At 43.5% G+C, this 22,464-nt stretch overlaps 1 protein-coding gene across 4 annotated transcripts in view; it reads right to left on the bottom strand.

The window, feature by feature from the left end:
- The window catches only part of PHACTR3 (phosphatase and actin regulator 3), a 201,287-nt gene that overhangs the window by 58,450 nt on the left and 120,373 nt on the right, over positions 1-22,464 (bottom strand). For all 4 annotated transcript variants that reach the window (XM_033153656.1, XM_033153659.1, XM_033153658.1 and 1 more), the window contains one exon: positions 18,397-18,550. In XM_033153656.1, the coding sequence (XP_033009547.1) occupies positions 18,397-18,550 (154 nt within the window). The remainder of the gene's footprint in view (positions 1-18,396; positions 18,551-22,464) is intronic.

The raw sequence follows: 22,464 nt of genomic DNA, 5'->3' as shown, positions 1-22,464 counted from the left end.
GTGTGATTGTTGTTTTTAAAGGTGAGAAATGGGGCAATACTGGGGAAATTTCCAGCCTGCCTTAAAGCATCCTGGATTATCGTTTCTAGAAAGTTAAATCAACCTTGTTTTAGCTTCCAAATTTAAGCTGCAAAGGATGGTTTTCTTCTGATCTCATTAACATCAGCAAGGAAGGATATAAACTAAACAATATATCCTCTCCTAGCATCTAAACCCATTCCTACAAGAGATGGGTGTGGGAGCATGTGTTGAAACTAGGCAAATGCACAAAGGTGAACGTTATCTTTGTTGCTCCAACCACTTTGGCCTTTGGCCCTGCCCTCCAGGACATGTGGCCCTCAGAAGATTGCTCAGAAGGGAACCTGGCCCCCAGGAGGAAAAGAAATTCCCCACCCTGCCTTCTGGGCAGGGGCGTAGCAAGGTAAATTGGATACCCAGGGGCAAAACATTTTTTGTCAACCCCCCCCCCCCAGGCATGGGATGGTCAGATGGTACCCGGTGCGGAAAATTTCTTGTCAACCCCCCCCCACTGATCCCCCCCCCCGCAAAAATGGTTTTACGTTATTTCATATTTTCTTACAAAGGAATAATAACAAGTAATAATTTAAAAACTACTTTTATTTATATCCCACCCTCCTCGGCTGAAGTCGGGCTCAGGGTGGCTAACATCAGATACATAACATTGGTATGAAATCAAACAATAATTAAATTACCTCCTAAAAACATCTCAAAAACAAATTAAAGTCTAATTAGATGGCTTTCCACAGGGTTAGGGCTGGGAACAGTAAGTGTTCTCTGAACTGAAATTTCAGCCTCCATGACATAGGAAAACAGCCAAGTGAACAGCTATTTTGGTGGAGGAGGGTCAAGATATTAACCGATATGCATGAAATTTCATATATAACTATATAATCCCTAGTATAGTAAGATAAGACCTTCGGAGCAGGCATTTAAAAAAAAAAGTTCCTTGATAATTTGTCACCCCCTCCATTATGGAACCCAGGGCGACCCGCCCCCCTCACCCCCCTTGCTACGCCCCTGCTTCTGGGTTTGGGGATACATTTCCCCATGCCTGAAAAACTGCTTGCTAACCACCTGTGGAATGCCTTCATCTCATTGCCCAGCAGCAGATTCACGGTTAAGAACTGCACTTAGAGCCGGCCCACAGATGAGGTAGGATGAAGCAGCTGCCTCAGGCTGTGGAAACACAAAAGGTGGTGCCCGACCACCCCACTGCTTCTGCCACCAACTCGCTCTCTGGAGTTCTGGCGAGAGTGGGGCATTCTGCTGCTCTGCTTTGCCACTGGTCTCTCTCTACCCTTAGGGTTGGGTGGAGCCAGCAGCAAAGTTTGCTGGAATTCCTCCTGGAGGAGAAGCCCTTGCCGAATCTTCCTTCCTCCCATCCAGCGGGGTGGCGAGGCTTTGCAAGGGCTGCCCCTTAAGGAAAAGCCCTTGCAGAGCCTCGTGCCCACCTATTGTAGGGGCAACAATGGGGTATTTCACCTCTGGCACCAAAATGCCTCGGGTTTTGGCGGCCTTCCTCTTCCCTTGGAACAAATGTATAAGACTGAGCAAAACTTGGGGGCCAAGGGAAATGATGCCCTGAGCAACCAACCAGGAGAGCCAGCCAGACTAACGGATTGAAGACATGGCTTAGAGAAGCAGTGATCCAAAAGAGGACAGTACTGTCAGAACTGGATGCCCATATCAGCTAGAACGCCCCTATCAGAGCACACCAGACATTCATTTTCCAGGTTCAGACATAACAAGGAATCAAGGAAAAGGTGAATTGGGGTGCTGCAGAATTTTTTTTTAGATGCCCCAACTGTTTCTCGGTATGTAATGAGTTCAGGGGAAATTGAAATGGGTATGTGTGTGATCCGGGTTACTCATATATTTCTATGCATCAGCCATTAGCCATTGCAGTCTGCATACAACAGTACAAACAAATATAGAACCTTACAAATAAAATGGCCAAATTAAATTAAAAGCACCGACTCATTGCAATTTGAAGACAGAGTACAAATATATGTAAACACAACTGTGCAGATAAAGTTGCTTAGTACTAGAACCTGAGGTCACCAAATAAAATGACAACGTAGGAGCACAGGGCATGACCTTATATCTTCTACTGAGTCACAAACATTGATCCATCTAGTTCAGTATTGTCTACACTGACTGGCAGCAGCTCTCCAGGGTTTTGGGCAGGGGACAGTCCCACCCCTACCCAGGATTTGAACCTGGGACCTTTTGCATGCAAAGCAGCTGCTCTACCACTGAGCCACAGCACTCTCCCCATGTTCAGGGCAAGTTCTGGGCAGACCAAAGAAAGCACACTTCACCCAACTCAAGTTCAATGCCAGAAGATGTGATCCTGGTCACTATAGATCAGATCTATGTTTTGAAGTATTAGACATTCATGGAGAACAGGTCTGGGTGCAGTGACTTACCAAGGTAAGAAAACAGAAGCGCTACACAGAGAGATTATTTATCTTACTAAAAATAAAAATAATAAAAATTAGCCCGCTTCTCATCCAAACGACTCCCACATCTCTGAATTCTTGGCACTGCCAAGAATTGGTACAGTCTTGACTTGGTACACTCAAGAGAATGACTCCAAGATAGCTCAGGCAGTAGAGCATGGAATTCTTAATCTCAGGGTCATGGGTTCGAGCCCCACATCATGCAAAAGATTCCTGCATTGCAGGGGGTTGGACTACATGACCCTTCCAACTCTACAATTCTGTGATTCTATGATCATGCTGAAGCCTTGTTTTTGAACTTCCAGGGGCATCCAGTTGCATCTTGCTGAATGAGAAAGACAACTTTTTCCACATTCTTATAAAGCTCAAGATTTGAAACGGGAGAATTCTCACATTGTCGCTACTCACACATGCACGCGTTGTTTTATCTTGCGAAGAAAAGGAGGGGGGAGGGGGAATTTGGGGGAACTCAGCTCATTGAGCTTCTCAACAGTCCTCCAGCCTAACTGCAAAACACTCTGAAAATTCTGTCTGAAAGACAAGCGAGAACTTACAGAAACAAATACGCAACAGATGGCTGAGCTATTGCTTATGAAGCCTATCCCTGTGATACACTGTTCCAACATGGGCAAGCTTATCTTCTTTCATTGTAAAAGGACAGGATATCATCTTATGATAACACCATAAAACATATGTCAAGCAAACAGCCCTTTGGAAAGAAGAGTAATGAGCGCAATCTCTTATTATCAGTTAGTACGAGGGGTGGTTCAGACGGGGTGACGTTGCAGAGGGAACGGAAAGCACCTCAGAAACCCTGTTCCTCTCAATCTCATCTCGTAAACATCTCCCCCAACATGAAGGGACCCCAATTGCTCAGCAGGGGAGACAGCTTGGCATCTTCCTGGCTGTAGAGATGAGAATAGTTTCGGATGATTTGGAGGGACAGGAAATGTAACCCATGATGCTTACTCTTCTGTAATGTAACCCATGATGCTTAGTCTCCCCACCCCCCTGATTCCACATTTGGGGGGGGGGTGTAGACGTGAATAAACCAGTGAAAGGGAGTGATCTTTTCCCATAGGTCTGAAATTTATGTGATCCCTTGTTAACAATTCTGTGTGGCACCTTCAAGACTGACCAGTTCAGGCTGCAATTAAACATACTTCTCAGAGGTAAAGGTAAAGGTAACAGACCCCTGGGTGGTTATGTCCAGTCAAAGGCAACTATGGGGTTGCGGCTCTCACCTCGCTTTCAGGTCGAGGGAGCTGGCGTTTGTCCACAGACAGCTTTCCGGGTCATGTGGCCAGCATGACATGGAGCAACGGAACACCATGACAGAAACCAGAGCACACGGAAATGCTGTTTACCTTCCCACTGCAGTGGTACCTATTTATCTACTTGCACTGGTGTGCTTTCGATCAGCTAGGTTGGCAGGAGCTGGAACAGAGAAACAGGAGCTCACCCCATTGCATGGATTCGAACCGCCGACCTTCTGATCAGCAAGCCCAAGAGGCTCAGTGGTTTAGACCACAGCGCCACCTGCATCCATTACCTTTCTCAGAGAGAACCTGAACAGCAGGGTGGACACAAAACTTTTCTCCCAGCAGAGAAGCAATGGTGACAACTGCGACCCCATTCTGAACCACAGGACAACATTTTTCAGTTTAGTTACAGTAGGTACTGTTTTGTGGGGCAGGGTGGTGAATGCTTTGAGGATCCTCAGCCTTTACTAGCTTATTAGCATTTCTCAACTACTTAGACTCTGGGGTTGCGGTGCTCATCTTGCTTTACAGGCTGAGGGAGCCGGCACTTGTCCGCAGACAGTTTTTCCGGGTCATGTGGCCAGCATGACTAAGTCGCTTCTGGCGAAACCAGAGCAGTGCACGGAAACGCTGTTTACCTTCCAGCCAGAGCGGTACCTATTTATCTACTTGCACTTTTTTGGCGTGCTTTTGAACTGCTTGGTGGGCAACAGCTGGGACCGAGCAACGGGAGCACACCCCGTCACGGGGATTCGAGCCGCCGGCCTTCTGATCGGCAAGCCCAAGAGGCTCAGTGGTTTAGACTACAGCACCACCTGCGTCCCGCTAACTAAGAATTAAGTTGGGTTACAACTAGTAGATATTTATTTGAGAGACGATTCACACTTTCAATATTTAAAAAACAGGAGCGAGGGCTGGATTTCTGCAATTAGTTTCTTACTGCTCTACGAGCCAATGCGTAGGAGGCCCTCAACATAGATTTCTTTTCCCCCCAACAAGCCGTGGCTAAAATATTCATGTTTGCAAATTTATCCAAATTTAGCTTTGTGTTTTAATGAGCAGTTTGGAAAGTGATTCCCTGCCCCCTAGGAATATTTTGTTTTCCCGGCATAGGAAGAGCTACACAGCTGAGTCCTTTACACTTGGCTAACACACAGGACTTCTCTAAACATAGAACACAGCCCCATACATAGGAAGCTGCCTTAGACTGAGTCAGGTCCATTTAGTTCTGAGTAGCAGTGGCTCTCCAACGTTGCAGACCGGCATCTCTCCCATCCCTACCTGGAGATTCCAGGTATTGAACCTGGGACCTTCTGCATGGAAAGCAGATGCTCTAGCACTGAGCTGCAGCCCTTAAATCAGAGGCTGGCTGCTCTAGCACTTGAACACAAACACTGGAAGAGCAGCTGTGCGAAGGTGGAACTAAGCCTAATGTGCTGGATATTTTATCAGCAGGGAAGCAAAAAAAAAAAAAGTGTTTCTTTCCCTGTCCGCACCCTCTCCATTCCCCATACAGAACAGCCTGAACAAGTGCAAATCAGGAAGGACTTCTCTTTTCTGATTTTCTTGAGTGTCTAAATCAAGGTAGCCATCCACTCTACTTTACAGAAACCAGCCCTCTGTTTGAAGTGATGCCCCACCCAAATCCAGCTAGTTAGAACATGGTGTTGACAACACCAAGTTCGCAGGTTCGGTCCCCATACAGGACAGCTGCCTATTCCTGCATTGCAGGGGGTTGGACTAGATGATCCTCAGGGTCCCTTCCAATTTTGCAATGTTATGATTCTACAAAGAATCTGGCATAAGCAGAGCAGGAAGGGTCTTGAAGTTGCCTGTTCAGGATCACTACTTAGACAGCAAACAGAGCAGGCACTCAAGACGGGTCGCCTGGTGACACTCTTCCCCACGATGCTGAGATGTACAGGACTTCTCTTTCATTTACAGCTGTTATATCTAAATTTCACCCAAGCAGATATATTGTCATAAACAAATTAAGGTGACAATTACTTCCCCCACGGAGCCAGAAGAGAATCTACATATGAAGAGCCCAACATCAGGGCAGAGAAAGAGAGAGAGAAGCAACATAAATCAGATTGCGTTCAGAATAATAAGAATGAACTCAGTACATGTTCATTCTAAGAAACAACTAAGCAAAATAATATTTTACAAGCTGAAGCAAAGATGGAAAAGAAAGTTTGTGTAAGTGCTCAATCTCCCTAATTCTAATAAAAAAAAAACATTAGAACAGGGATAGTCAATACAGTGCCTTCAGGATGCTGTTGGACATGACTATGGGTTATCTTGGCTGTGGTTGATGGGAGCTGGAGACAAACAGCATGTGGAGTACATCATGTTGACTACCCTGCCCTAGATCTAATGGCAAGTAGGTCAATTCTTGTTGGTCTCAGAACATTCCTCTTTTATCTCCTTCGCCATAAGCCCTACTGCCCATTTTTCTCAGTAATAATAAGAATAATTTTTATCATTTATACCCTACCCATCTGGCTGGGTTTCCCCAGCCACTCTGGGCGGCTTACAGCACATATAAAAAAATTGTAAAACATCTGACATTAAAAATCTCCCATTACCCTGTCAAGGGGGATGAATAGACTAGAGGTGAGGAGAGTTTGCAGCAGTGGAGACTTCGGGCTTAAGGTCCAGTTGCTCCTCTATAGCTACTGGTAAAGCACAGGAAAGGAAATTCCCAGTATCTCCTAGGGTCAGCAACCTTCGGCTCTCCAGATGTTTCGGACTACAATTCCCATCATCCCTGACCACTGGTCCTGTTAGCTAGGGATCATGGGAGTTGTAGGCCAAAACATCTGGAGAGCCGAAGGTTGCCTATGTCTGTAAGCTCAACAGATTGATCCGGGAAGCTTTGCAAATTATATCTCAAATGCTTTCCTAGATGCAACAGAGGAGGAGACCATACCCTCAAAGTGTGGGCTTTCTTTTTCTTTTTGTAAATCTACCAAAGACTAGAATGGGTTTTCTCAGGTCGGCAGAGGTTGTGTGTTCTGTGTCCCATTGGTGTGGCGGTGGTGGCACTTGTCCTTCTTCTGATAGGAAATGCTCTGTGGGTGGGAGGACATATAAAGGGGGGGGCGAGGAGGGTCAATTGGGAGGGGGAGTGCAAAATGTCTCTATTTTCATCTTGGGGATGTTGGAGGGTATGGGAGACAGGCATCAAGCCTGAGGCCTTTGCTACCCAAGAGGGTTGGATTAGACGATCCTTGGGTCCCTTCCAACTCTATGATTCTTTTTTTTTTTTTTTTTTTTTTTTTTTTATAAGATTTTATTATTTTCCAATAAAAAAAGGAGAACAAAATACAAAAACAACACATAACATAAACATCAATAAAAACACAATAAACATTAAACCTAATCAACAATAAACATAATCAACATTCAAAACAATAACAACAATAAAAACATAAAAATGAACATATACAAACCTTAACCATTATCTTTCTTTATATATTTCTTGTTTCTAACTTCTCTGTTTGGGGACTTCCCCCATTCCCTCCACTGTCTTCAAAAAACATATACTTCTTCAAGGTAGCTTTATATATTGTTCAATTCACTTTTACCCAAATTTTAATATACTTAGCTTTCTTTTAGTCAAATATCTCAATAGCTATGTATCTTATCTTAACGTCCTATCTTAACATATTTTGACACATACATCTTTCACATAACAACAATTCCTCTTACCATCCATATCTAATACATATCTACCAAAGCCGACATTCTATTTAATTCTGCTCAAATATTCAGTTTAACTGATTTAACCAAATAGTCTTTGAATTTTTTCCACTCCTGCGACGCCTTCCCCTCCCTCTGGTCTCGGACTCTGACGGTCAGTTCAGCGAGTTCCATATATTCCATCATCTTCATCTGCCATTCCTCCACCGTTGGTATCTCTTCACCTTTCCATGTTCTTGCCAATAAAATTCTAGCTGCTGTTGTGGCATACATAAAGAACACTCTATCCTGACTGGGTATCTCTTCATTGGTTATGCTCAGGAGAAATGCCTCTGGTTTCTTACAAAAGGTAACTTTCATTACCTTCTTAAGCTCATTATAAATCTTGTCCCAGAAGGCACTTACCACTGGGCACAACCACCACATATGAAAAAAGGTACCTTTCGCATGTTTACATTTCCAACATACATCTGACATTTTGGTATTCATCTTAGCAATCTTAACTGGTGTCAAGTACCATCTATAAACCATTTTCATTATATTTTCTCTTAATCCATGACAAGCAGTAAATTTAATACCTTTTTGCCACAATCTCTCCCAGTCATCCATCATGATATTATGTCCGACGTCTTTTGCCCAATCTATCATTGAAGATTTAACCAGTTCATCTTTTGTATGCCACTCTAGCAAAAGATTATACATTTTGGAAAGGTTTTTAAAGTTCGATTCTATCAGTTCTGTTTCCAGTTTTGATTTTTCTACTTGAAAACCAATTTTTTTGTCCATTTTAAATGTTTCATAAACCTGATAATAGTGCAGCCAGTCGGGGACCTGGCTTTTTACTTGATCATAGCTTTTTAGCTTTAAAGAGTCCCCTTCCTGCTGCAGTATGTCCATATATCTTAACCAGTTTGCAGACATGTTCGGTCTCTTATATGCCTTGGCCTCCACTGGGGAGATCCATCTAGGAGTCTTTCTCTCAAACAGGTCTTTGTATCTAGTCCAAACCTGATATAAGGATTTTCTCACAATATGCGACTTAAAAGTTCTGTGGATTTTAGCTTTGTCATACCAAAGGTATGCGTGCCAACCAAACATATTATCGTGTCCCTCCAAGTCCAACACATCAACATTGTCTAGTTTAAACCAATCCTTTAACCAGCAAAAGGCCGCAGCTTCAAAGTAAAGCCTTAAGTCCGGCAGGGCAAAGCCTCCTCTGTCTTTAGAGTCTGTTAAAATCTTAAATTTTATTCTAGGCTTTTTGCCCTGCCATATAAATTTCGATAGGTCCTTTTGCCATTTTTTGAAACAGTCTAATTTATCCAAAATTGGTATGGCTTGGAATAAGAACAGCATCCTTGGTAGGACATTCATTTTAACCACTGCTATTCTTCCCATTAACGACAGTTTGAGTCTTGTCCAAATCTCCATGTCTTTTTTTATCTCCATCCACAGTTTTTCATAATTGTCCCTATACAGGTTCAAGTTCTTACTTGTGAGATTGATACCTAGATATTTTACGGATTTAACAAAATTGAGGCCAGTGGCTTCTTGAATTCTTTGGATCTGTTCTGCACTCATATTTTTACCTAGAACTTTGGTTTTCTGCTTATTTAATTTGAAGCCAGCTACAAGTCCGAATTGTTCAATTAGTTCCAAGGCTCTGGGGACACTGCCTTCTGGTTCTTGCAGGGATAGCATCAAATCATCCGCGAAGGCACGTAATTTGTATTCCTTCTCTCCCACTTTGATTCCTTTTGTCTGTTTATCTTTCCGAATCATATTTAGAAGGACTTCCAGGACCGTGATAAAAAGTAAAGGGGAGATAGGGCACCCTTGTCTTGTTCCTTTCTCTACTTCAATCTCCTCCGATATCACACTGTTTACAATAACTTTAGCTCTTTGTTCTGTATAAATGGCCTTTATGCCATTTAAGAATTTTTCTCCAACTCCCATCTTTTCCAAATTCTTTTTCATGAATGTCCAAGATACTTTGTCAAAAGCTTTCTCTGCATCAACAAACAATAGTGCTGCATCTATGTTTATGTCTCTCTCCAGTTTTTCTAGAATGTCCACAATAATTCTCGTATTATTACTTATTTGCCTTCCTGGCAAGAAACCTGCTTGGTCTCTGTGTATATAATCTTTCAACACTCTTTTCAACCTTGTAGCCAAAACATTTGCAAAGATTTTATAATCCACATTCAAGAGGGATATTGGACGATAGTTTTTCATTAAAGTCTTATCAGTATCTGGTTTTAAGATCAGTGTGATAAAGGCTTCTTTCCACGTCTCTGGTGCCCTATCTCCTTCTAGTATTCTATTGCAAGTTTCTCTTAACGGCTGTGATAGCCAGTCTTTCAATGTCTTGTAATATTTTGCTGTTAATCCGTCCGGTCCTGGAGCCTTCCCCAGTTGCATGTTGTTTATTGCATCTTCTATTTCTTGTGTCGTTATTGGGTGGTTGAGAGTTGTTAGTTTTTCCTCTGGGACCTTTTGCAATCCATTCTTCTCCAGGAATCGGTCTATCTCTGCGTCATCTATCTTCTCCTCCTTGTACAGTTGTTTATAGAATCTCTGAAAACACCATCTGATTTCCTCCGGTTTCTCTACATTTTTTCCATTTACTACCAATTTGCTGATGACATTTGCCTTTTGTCTTTTCTTTAATTGCCAAGCTAGTAGTTTTCCGCATTTATTTGCAGATTCAAATGTTCTTTGTTTCATCATTTTCACTTTCCATTCGATATCTTGATTCATAATATTGGCATATTGGGATTGCAAATATTTGATTTCTTTTTGAATTTTAACACATCTAGGATGTCCTCTTAGTTCTTTTTCCTTTTCTTTGATTAATTTCAACAATCTCTCCATCTCTACACTTTGTTGTTTCTTCTTTTTTACCTTTTCACTAATGAGGAATCCTCTCATTACCGCCTTACTTGCATCCCAGGCAATCCTTTTCTCCACATCTGAGTTCCAATTAATTTGAAAATATTCTTTCATCTTTTTCGCCGCTCTTTCTACTAGCTTGGTATCTCTCATCAAAGCATCATCCATTCTCCACCTAAAAGAGTCCTTGGAAATCATTTTTAGGTTTACCTGTACCGGATTGTGATCTGAAAGCGTTTTAGGACCGATTTCTGCTTTTTGTAATTTTGGAGCCAATTCATTCGAGATCCAGACGTAGTCTATCCTCGACCATGACTGCTGAGATTCACTAAAGTACGTTGCCTCTGTTTCTGTGGGGTTTTTTAATCTCCAAGCATCTAACAGATTCAAATTGTCCACCATTTCAAAAAAAGTCTTTGGGAGTTTCCCATCATTTGTTAATTTTGTTCTTTGAGATCTGTCCATTAATGTGGAAACTGCCCCATTAAAGTCTCCAAGGCAAACTACCTTATAGTCCAAATAATCCAACAGCAAGTCATGGATTTTTTTGTAAAAAATTGACTTTCCATCATTTGGTGCATAGAGTCCCAGAATTAAAAATTTTTCGCCTTGTACGTTAATTTCAATTGCGATATATCTCCCTTCTTCATCTTTAAATAGCTGTCTTGGGCTATATTTCTCCTTTGCATAAATCACTACTCCTCTCTTCTTGACCTTGTCCGATGATATAAATTCTTGGCCTAATTTTTTGTTCTGTAACAATCTTCTGTGACGCCGAACTATGTGGGTTTCCTGTAAACATATTATGTCCAAATTCTTCTTTTCTATGCTATAAAACACTCTGCGTCTCTTTGGTCTCTGGTTCAATCCCCGGACATTCCATGTCATCAACTTGAGCGCCATTTTCCTTTCTCTAATCTTCTCCTCCAGTTGCTTCTCCTTTCTTGCCTTCCTCTGGATCCTTGCCTGGACTTGGTAGACTTGGTGGTGGTCCCGGCGGTGGTGGGAGTACCTCTGGGAACCTGTAGAATTGTGCTGGGTCGAGTGGTGTGCCTTTAAATTGTTCCAGGTGCTTGTCCAAAAACTTCTGTTTCTCCGCCAGGGACCTTATTCTTATCTTTTTTCCTTCAAACGTGAATGCCAGGCCTTCTGGGAATTCCCAACTGAAGGGGATTTTCCTTTTTCTAAGCTCAGTTGTCAAGTCGTTGTAAGGAATTCTTTTGTCGAGGAAAAATCTGGGGATGTCCTTATAAAAAATTACTTTATTCTGCTCTACCACCAGGTTATTTCTGTAATGGCAATCCAGAAAGAAATCTCTATCGTGTCGATCGTGGCACACAATCAAACAGTCACTGACTGTTTTGTTACTTTTCTTTCCTCTGGAACCTCTTGGACCAAATCTGAAGGCCTTCACTATGCGCGCTGAGACGTTAATTTCTTCTATCTCCCAAAATCCTGAGAATAGCTTCACTATGTAGTCTTTTAAGTCTTCCCCTTCCACTTCTGGAAGATTTCTTAGGCGGATGTTGCCCTCTCTTTGATGTAGTTGCAGAAACGCAAGGGACTCTTCCACAGACCTCTGTCGTGTTCCAATATTCTCTATCTGTTCCAAATCTAAGTTGTCTAGTTTTTCCTCCACCTTTTTTATTTTTTCCTTGACCACTTTAATTTCCTCTGAGTCCTTTTTCAGGGTGGCCACCTCTTGCCCAATCCTATTAATCTCTTCTCTGTTCTTCCTTACGTTCTCCTCAATTTGTCCAATAGATTTTTCTAGGGTCTGCGTAGAATTTTTAATATCAGCTTTTATATCAGCTTGTAATTTTTCTATTGCTGAATTCACTGCTGTATTTCCTGAAGAAACTTGGTCTTGTGTTTGCTTCAATCCATCAGTCACGCTTTTCAATCCTGCTGCAATCTCTGCAACGCTGACAACTAGTTTCTCCATTTGTTCCTGTAGAGTAAGGGAAACAGAGCCTTTTCTTTTTTCAGAGCCAGTTCCTTTAGATCTAAGTTCCATTCCTTGTGGGCTCTGCAGCTGTAATCTCAAGGTCACTCCAGTTTCTGTAGTAACAATCTCAGACATTCACAGCAGAAGGCCAACAGTCCCAAAGATAAACACCAGGTGGCCAGCAGCTCAGTCCTGAGAACAAAGAGGCTGCTGAGCCAGGAGCCCACACCAGTCCTGAAAGTCCAACTTTTAGGCAAAGAGTTTTGATTTTCCAAAATATAAATTCCTTAAAGCCAAGAAGAGTCTATTTTCAGATAGCCCAAGCCAGTCACAGTTCCTAACTTGCAGTGTTACCACCAAAGTCCACAAAGTAGCTTGTAACTGGTTACAAAAAAGTCCAAATGTCTCCACTGGTAAACAGTCACTGAAACACCAACAAAGAAAAAATGGCAACAATGTATTACAGCCCGCTACTGACCCGGAATCCTAATCCAGAGGGTGAGGGGCATCTTCTTTTGCCATATCAACTGTTTTTAAGTCTTTAAGCATCCTTTAAATAACTTTTAATCAACTTTTAAGAAGTTCGCAAAACTTTTCCGTTAGTCGCGGCTTTGATCTTTTAGCGCTACCAAGCTCGCGCAAACAGTTTAAAGGGAACAGGCTTCCTTTCACAATTCCTCTGCAAGCAGTGCTCTTAAATCTTGTAAAAATGATCCAATTTTTAACTTACAGAGTTTCTTTGGAAGTCTCTATGCAGGAAGTGCCGGGTGCTCGAGTCTGGCGGGATCGCTGCTTTGATCCTCCGCAGGCAGACGCTTCTTCAGTCCCGTGCCGGCGCTCCGCTCGCCCGATTCTCCCCCTTACGAGGGTAAATCGGGAACGGAGACGGCACGTCTGGGACCCACGAAGCTCAGGTCCACGGGACGCTCTTCCCGTGGCTTTAAGGGACCCGTGGCGCAGGCACGGAAGTCCCTAAAGCCTGTCGGAGGACGGAGCCGTCGGACTCCCGTCCGCCATTGACCGGCACCTAACCGGAAGTCTCCCAACTCTATGATTCTATGATGCTATGACCTTTCCACAGCTGTCCCCTTCAACTAGTTCAAGAAACGGAGACCGTAGTAGGGTTTTGAGGGTCTTGTTCTCCATGACATTATTGGAATGCAATGACCTGCACTGTCAGAAGCAGTAGGCCTCTGAATCTCAGTTGCTGAGTTTCCTGAGTGGGGACAGAATTTTTGTGCTAAGGTCCTTCTTGCGGTCTTTCCACAGGCATCTGGCTGGCCCTAATGAGAACAGGATGGTGGATGAGATGGGCCCTTGCCTGACCAAGCAAGGCTCTCCTAATGTTCTTAAGTTCAATGGGACAGTAGCTCAAATGGGAGCAGAGCCGAAATGAGCTTATTGGAGTGAAGCCTAGATTAACTCTTCCGAAGTAGGCCTGTTTCAAACTGAGCTGTGGGGAGGGCTCGCCCATCACTAATTCCCCATAAGTCCATATTAGGCAAAGCTCCTGCTTATTTTTATTTTTATTTTAAAAAAATTAGCACACTGAAGAAATTAGAAGTGTGTTAAAATTAGATTGACACAGCAGACGGCATTACAGATGGCTTAAATACAAGTTTAGAATCAACCCATTGCTTTGTTGGGACTGGGTTAGCAACCATTAGAATGGGAACATACAGCTTATTCATGCTGTGCAAACGATTCATAATTTTATATAAACCCTCTGCCAGCTGGATGACTGAAATCAAATCACTAGCCACTGAGAACAAGTGCAATCATAGTTCTGAGTCCATTTTTCAAGAGCAGCCGGAGTCACTTGAGTCCGTATTCAAGGCATCCAAGCCAATTGCCACAGCTGTACCTCCTCCACGTCATTCTGATGAGATTTTGCTCCTTCCATTCTTCAACACATTTGCTTTAGGGAATCCCCAACACGGAATCTCTTAGTTCCAACCAGGAGTGGGTGAATCTGTCCATTTTGGTTTTCCCCCGTTTCTTATTTCCCAGCCCTTAATTCATTTCTCCTTATTTCCACATGAGACTATGATTTTTAAAAAGTCTTCAGGAGAATTCAGCAGCATTTTAGCACTTCTCCTCATAAATTTGTTTGCAATTTTGCCAAAAATGCTCATTTTTTTTTGCAAAGCAATTTCTCCCAATACAATGCATTTTTGCACGCTATTTCCACCATTATACTCATTTTTATGCACCTTTTTACCCAAGTGCATGCATTTTTGTATAAGCCCCCATCCCTAGTTCTGACCCACATTTTTCTTTCTCCAAAGTGTCCACGTTTACCACAATAGAAATGTGGCCTAAATTCACAAATAGCAACCAACACCTAAACAGCTTGAAACAGGTGGGGAACAAGCTCAGCCATCACCTTCAGGTGAACGACTTTCCTGCACTTTCTGTGTGGGATCAGTTTTCTGGAGAGTGGGTACTTATTGAGCACACCCACACAATGATCAGACACACATGCTTGAAATCCAAGCGATGCTTTGCATGTGTGAAGCAACCGCATATTGAACAGATGGAGTTTTATGCATAGCTGTCAAGTTTCGGATTTGAAAATAAGGGATCAGCAGTCTCACCTATCCCAGGGACAGTCACATGTCAGTGGTGGGCGGAGCCAGAAGCAAAAGTGGGCGGAGCAGCAATGTAAACTCCAAGCGGGCTTGGGCTCGGAGCGGAGCAAAGATGAGGGCAGCCATGTGCTCTGCTCTGCGTAATGGAGCCCCATCGTCATCTTGTCTGATCCCATCAAAACAGGACAGGAAGCAGCAGCTGCTCAAAGGCAGCCAGGCTCCGCCCGCCAGCTAACCCTATTGACAGGCTGAGGGGCTCGGCAGCAACAGATAGGGGCTGATGCAGGGGGAGGAATACACCCCCCTGTAAGCATGGGAAACAGCTCCCACTTGCTTTGAGGGCTGAGGCTTTTCTCTCCAAGTAGGCGAGGTCTTCCCACCTAGTCCCTGGCCAGCAGGGGAGGAGCTGCTTCCATTAAAAACGGGAAATTTAAGGGAAATAAAAAATAAGGGAGAGCAGCAGGAAACTGCTTAAAATAAGGGAGAATCCCAGGGAAAACGGGATACTTGACAGCACTGGTTTTATGACACCTGACATAATCTCAGAGAGACTGGTTTTCAGCGAAGGTGGGTTCTCATAACCAACTGCTGATCAACAGCTGTGATATTGCCAAGTGAAGCACATTCATGTGTGAAAAAAACCCTAATTTAGATCCACTGAGAACATTTTATAGCTGCAGAACAAATGATCAGTTTCTTCACGCTATGCAAGTTCTTCCCCTGCCACCTTGTCTCTACATCACATGGGGAAATAGTAGGTGAAATGCCCCACCTGTGCGTACAAGGAGATCAGTAGAGTCCTTCCACCGCCACATCCTGCAACCTTCCTTTTTAAGAAGCTATAGGGAGAAGATGGTTTGCAGCTGAAGTACATTTGGTCCCCGAACTTCTCAAATGCTCCTTTTCAAATCTTTGCTGCTGATGTTATCTGAATAGCCTCTAAATATTTATTCTTATCCTGCCTTTCTTCCATTATGGAACCCAAGGTTGTGTACATGTGGCTTCCAGGTAGTCACTCACCTGGAACCCAGACTTGCTTAGCTTCACCAAGGCAGTGGCCTCATGCAGCTTCAGATTGAACCTTAAATAAGGGGTAGTCAATGTGCTGCCCTCTAGATCAGTGTTCCCCAACCTTGGGCCTCCAGCTGTTTTTGGCCTACAACTCCCATCATCCCTGACCACTGGCCTTGCTAGCTAGGGATGATGGGAGCTGTAGTCCAAAAACAGCTGCAGGCCCAAGGTTGGGGAACACTGCTCTAGATGATGTTGGACAACAATGCCCGATCCTTAATCATTGGCCCTGATGGAACACCTTTAGCATATTTGTTTCATTTTAATGGATTTTTATTGTGTATTGTGATTTGTTGTCCCTTTAAGCTACTCTAGACTCCAGTTGAGTGAAGCAGTGCCGTGCCACGCCATGCCTAACCTGATCTGGCTGGGTCAGATGGGAGCTGGAGTCTAACAATATCCAGAGGGCACCATGTTGGCTACCTCTCAACTTAGATTTGGTTCAGCAGTAACCCTGCTCCAAAGCAAGGTGACTCACAGTGTGCAGGCATGAATGATACCCAAACAGAGTTGAGGAGGAGAGGAAATAATTGAGTTGTTGCAGCAACAGGGAGCCAGTGATGTATGCAGGGAGACTGTGGGTTTAGAAAAAGACTGAGTGCTCCAAATGTTACCAATCTGCAAAAGGTAGAAGGCTGCCTTCATACTGCCATAGGAGCCCGATCTCTTCTAACCACCTTTGCACCAGTCCCTTAAGTTTCTACCTCTTCTGATTTTATACAGCAGCTTCCCTTCCTCCCTCTTCCTCCCATATGGCTTCTTAGGTATGTATAAAGACATGATATTGCACAAAGACATGCTATTGGCAGGTTTGTTTTCACATTCTTTCCAAATGATCCCATACGTGGACTTTGCCTTCTTATCAGGTACGTGTGTTACAATATGTCCCCCATTCATGCATTTATAAGGTCCATAGCTCTCCCACCTTCCTCTTGATATTTGAAAGCTGTCAAACACGAACCATTGTGGACCAAACCACAGACACATCCGGGAGTGACTCTGATGAGCAATGAAGGAGGGCTAGCACCACCCCAGGTCTCCCTCACCTCACACCCCATATCAACAACAGTAGAGTCTGGGGAGAAAAGTATCTGAGAACCCACATATTCCACCTAGGACTTTGTGGCAGGGCTTAGTGGATCCAGCATCAGGATGTGGCCCAAGACAGCAGCTAGCCAACAACTCAGACCCAGCTCTAAAGTGGTAGAGAGTGCATTAAGAAGCATGAGAGTTTATGCCGCTCTACTGTTTCAAAATATTTCAGTTGCAGGATAAAGACACAAAAACTAACATCAAACACTATAGTAGCATTTAAACTGGGTTCTTGCAGTTACCCATAACCTGCTCCAACTCCTAACCCAAACACCTACAAAATTTGGTTCTGGTTGGTGAGTTCCTTAGCTGGATGTTGCCCATTGAATGCTCCATTGTGAAGGCAGGCTGGAGTGGGCTTGCAACCTGTTCCTTGCTTCAGCTTTGACTGTGCATGAATCACCAATCTACACTTCTTGGGCCTCGGCACTCTTCACACAACCAAGTGTCAAGCTTCCTGTCCCAAAGGCTAGGTCCGACAGCTGTTCCGAGCCCCCTCAAGAAGTAAGGTTCCGATTTCCAAATCCCGAATTCTTAACACGCTTTAAAGATTTGGAACTCACAAAGTTCACACTCAATATCAGGCAGTTCAATTGCCCTCAACCCCTCCGATTCTGCTTCAATTCTGGAATAAGAAGCAATGAGGGTAGGGAAGCTGGGAGACTATTCCGTTTCATCTGTGAGTTTTGGGAGTCTGGTCCCACCCACAAACCTGCAGCCCTGACATTTGAACTCAAGGGAAATGGTGGCCCCATGACCAGGTTTATGACTGCCGGTAATGTTTGGTGTACAACAGGAATTGGACAAAAGGCATGTGTAATACACTAAGGCAAGGTAAACAGTTGGAAGTTCAGGCATTAATGCTCCTGTCTTTGTCATGACGGGAGTAGGGAATAACATGGCCACTTGATCCTTTGCATGTACAGCTGTGCACAGGAAGGCTTCCTTATACTGAGTCAGACCAATGGTATGTCCAGCTCAGTGTTGTCCCCACTGATTGGCAGTCACTCTCAAGGGTTCAATCCATGGGTCTCTCCAAGCGTTACCTGGAGATTGAACCTGGGGATTGAACCTGCAACATTCTGTGTGCAAGACACATGCTCGACCACGGAGCTGCTGCCTTTCCTCAAAACCTGGAACCCAAATTGTGCAGGATTTGAGTTGAGTGTGTGCATCCTTTGTGTGTGCAGCTGTACACAGGAAAGTCCCATTGTTGCAAATGGCCCTGCTCTTTACATGAAGAGTAGAAGGTGGGTGGAGCTTCTAGGTACATCCCTCTTTTCCTTACTCCCGTACTGGTAAACATGGAAGCATGGAAGCCTGAACAGGGCTTTACGCTCTATAGGACTTACTTGGAAAGTTTCATTTCAATTTGCTGCCGGATCTCCTGTCTCTCTTCGTCGGTCCTCCTGGGGAAAATGTTCCTATCTTCCAGCTCCTGTTTGCTTGGCCTGTTCCGCAATTTCACTGCCAGCAACTCTTTCTTGCATTTTCTTGGCAAAGTACCTGGAGCATACATAGAAAAAGAACGAGAACGTGTCAGACAGGCTGTTGCTAAAATAGGCAAAGGGACATCACTTATTGGATCAGGTTTTTCTCATGAATCAGAAGTGCAAGATCGGCAGGGATCGTCTGCGAGCAGAACGTGAGGCCTTCCCTTCGTAGGAGGGCAGTGACTGAACAGGAAGGACCAAGGGGGAACAGCAGGGAGGAAACCAGTGCAACCATGTGTGGTGATAATTTTTTACTTGGTCCAATCCATTCCTGCATTTATTGTGTCTACTCTTCAGTAAAGCTTTGTATAAGCCATTTAGCAAATAAAATGAGCTCATGTGAAATGTTACAACTGTCTTATCAATGCTTTGTCACATGCATTGTATTTAATTTTACTCCAACAGCCAGTCCTGGAGAGGAGTTGAAAAACGCAATTATAATATTGTGGTTATGATTTGATAGATAGAAATAGACAGAAGATTGGGTGCAGAGAGAGAGAAAAACAACTTGATGGGAAAAGGGGTGGGAAGTTGACAAAAATAAGAGAAAAGACAAGATTGTGTTATGGTTGTATATTTCAAAAATGTTGAAACTTAGTAAGAGTTGCAAAATGTGAAATTTGTTGGGTCAAATAAAGTATTTTCAGTACACCATTGAGATCTCCTCTCTCTTCTTCCTTTTTTTTTTAATAAAGAATTTATTGGTATTTTCCATAACAAATAATACCATCACCCACCCACATTTATACAAAACAAAAACAGACATAACCACGATTCTTCTTCTTTTTTACACACATACAGAAAAATTCTAGTTTCGAATCTTTACAGTTGACTTCCCCTGCCTTCTCTCCTTCGGTTCCCAAACCAAATTCTATTTTAATAACTTCATCTCTCAAAAAATTAAATTCATTTTAAAAAGAAATTCAAATCTAAACAATCATCTTAAATGAATAAATCATCTTAATCCATAATAATTAATAACATAACTTTGTATCTTAACAAATTGTTCTTATATCAGATCTAAGCTATTCTTCTTTCCCTTAAACTGCTGCTAATAACAAAAAAATTCAAAATATCCCTTTTCTTGTTAAAAATTAAAATAAAACTTAATGTCTTAACCCTCCGATTTCAGATTACCATAACAAAGCATTAATATTCTGCACTTAACACACTTCACCCTATCCCCCCTCTATCCAATGTCCTTCTCCATCTTTCACCGGAACCACTCCTCAAATTGTCCTCTTTTCTTGTACGTCCACAGAACCAGACACAGTCCCCAACAGTCCTTGCATCGAGCATCAGGATACACTGTTCATCTTCTTTCGGCTTCTCCCATTCAATACTGCATTCTTCTTCTATTTGTAAATATCTTAATTTCTTGCCCTTCGCTCCCGAGCTCTCACCTCGGGGGCTGGATATAACATTCCTCGCCGTCCCCGGGCTGCCACCACCGAAGGACGTTTCTTTTTCCGGGAATCGCCATGCCGTCTCTCTCAGTTTTTCAATCATCTCCTTCAGCTCTTTGCCAAGGCTCTCTTCCATAGTATCGAATACCTGAAAGGTCTCCTCTGTGGGAAGTAGATTTTTCTTCATATCCCCACTCAAAACCTTCAATTTCTGATTAAGCAGTTCCAGTTTCAATATAATAATCCTTTCTTCATCAGTTAGTCCAGAGTTCAAAACAATTTCGAAAACAAAGCCCAACATGGTGAGGACGGGCATAGGTATCAAATTTCAGTTTCTATTTCAATGTTATCCATCTTATAGCAGTAATTTTCCACTTCGGTTCAGAGTTTTCGCAGCCATTTTCTCTGAAACCGGGGCGCAAAGACCAAAACTTTCAAAAGGAATATTCTCCATCCTCTTCCTCCCCAAAGGGAGATCTATAAAGTCTCACTTATGAAAAAATCTTGACAATGTAGCCATCCAGTAGCAACAGTATCACAAACCGTTATTTTCTTGCCACCGAAGGGAGGGAGGCAGACTTCCTTTATCTAAAGCCTCCCGGATCGTTAAGTCTTTAAGCACAGCAGTTAATCCAATTAAGTACTCACGACCTCCGGGCTTCTTTTCCTTTCATCTCTCAGGGAGAACGTCATCGCTCGTCACGGCCAGTACTCGCCGCTTTTCCGCCCGGTTGGGGCATTTCCCCTAATGGCCCGGCTCCGCGCTCCCTTCACCCCCACTCCCCCTTTACAGGGGGAACGAGGGAAGGGTGCGTAGCCTAGCGGGCCCGCCAGGGAGCCCAAGGCGCGGGACGCTCTTCCCGCGCCTCACCGGAGCCCCGCGTAGCGGTGGCGGGGCTCCAACCCCCGGGCTGGATGGGTCGCCTCGCTGCCGAGGCAACCCACGACCGCCCGTGATGGCGACCTCGCCGGAAGTCCTCTCTTCTTCCTAAGTGGGAAGAGCCTCATGTGATTGACCCACCCTTGTGGGTCTATTTTCCAAATGTTAATGCTGCCTGTATCTGAAAAAAATCAATGCAAAGGGACATCTGCCTTGTTACTGCAACACCTAAGCCCTGTTCACACATAATGCTAAGCCATAGTTAAGTTGATGCTGAGGCATCTTGCAGACAATCATTCAGACTTTGGATTGCTACATTACAGCATAATTTCTCTCACTGCCAAACTACTGAATTCTGGCTCTGTAACATTTGGGTAGTGATAGTCTGTAACTATAGGTAAGGAAGAAGTCCATGTTCACATATAATTGTAAGCTATGGTTAAAGGTAGCCAAGGTTTATAAACCAACAACACACTTTGGTTAACTAGCATGTTCTAACTGTGGTTTATAAACCATAGTTAAGTCACAGGGCTGGGTTTGGATGATCAGGTTTAACTATGGTTAACTGAACCGTGGCTAATAAAGAAGAAATTGTGGCTATTGTAGCATATTTCCAAACCTACAAGACTTTTATATGTATTGAATTGTGTGTCTGTTTATATAATAATACTAATGGTGCAATAGGTCAGTGTTGTTAAGCAGAAGGTTGTTGGTTCGAGCCCACCTAGGGACAGCTACGGGCAGGATCCAACTCCACAATTCTATGAATACACTTACTCAAACACTGTATGCAACCCTGCATTCTTTTTTTGAAAAATTAAACAGAGAAGCAGCCAAATGCTTTTGCTTTGTTTTCAAATTGCATCTCTGTTCACAGCCCTGGGCTCCCTGGAGAGGAAGGGAAGAATTTAAATTCAACAAACAAACATGCTAAAAGATTCTTCCCAAGGAAGATCTGGGCGGCAGCGGCGGCCTGGGGGGGGGCACCACATGAAGGCTCCAGCATCATTGCCCCACCTGTTGAAATGTCAGTTAAGGGTTTTTTTTCCCAACCAATGTCCAATGAATGCTGCACCACCCAGTGTCCAGAACGAAAAGTGCATCTTAAACAGAGAACAAACATGCGCAGGGAAAGCTGTGATCCGTCTAGGGCCCTGCAGGGATATCATAATCTTCTTTCTCGCCCCTTTGGTTTAATTAATGAATCCCTAGGCCTCTTAGCTGTGATAATCACCATGAGGTCTGCCAAGTGTTCTATGAGCAGGAAGTCTAGTAGATTATTCACATTCACCATTTAATTAAAAGTCTTCTCATCTACACAACACCCACTTCCACATACCACAATTTTGCAGGGGTTCACAGAATATCCACAAACAGTTTGCAGATTTGTTCACAGTTCAGAACTGTTCGCTGATTAGCATGTGTCTTCTTAAGGTATGCCGGGACCTAGCTAGGGATGCATATAGAGGCACTCAGATCAAGACCTGGAGTCTGGGTTCTTCTGAAATATCAGAGAGGCATTGGGAGACACGGTGAGTGGAATGGGAGAGAGGGAGGGAAGGAAAGAGAATGTTCTGGGGTTAAGTGCTAGAGCTTAACATCTTTTTTCCGGAGTGATTACCAGAAGTAACAGTCCTGCAA

Source organism: Lacerta agilis, chromosome 6 (assembly GCF_009819535.1).
Source record: "Lacerta agilis isolate rLacAgi1 chromosome 6, rLacAgi1.pri, whole genome shotgun sequence".
NCBI classification, from domain to species: Eukaryota; Metazoa; Chordata; class Lepidosauria; order Squamata; family Lacertidae; genus Lacerta; species Lacerta agilis.
The sequence above is the reverse complement of the archived record's forward strand: the minus strand, read 5'-3'. Positions and strand labels throughout refer to the sequence as shown.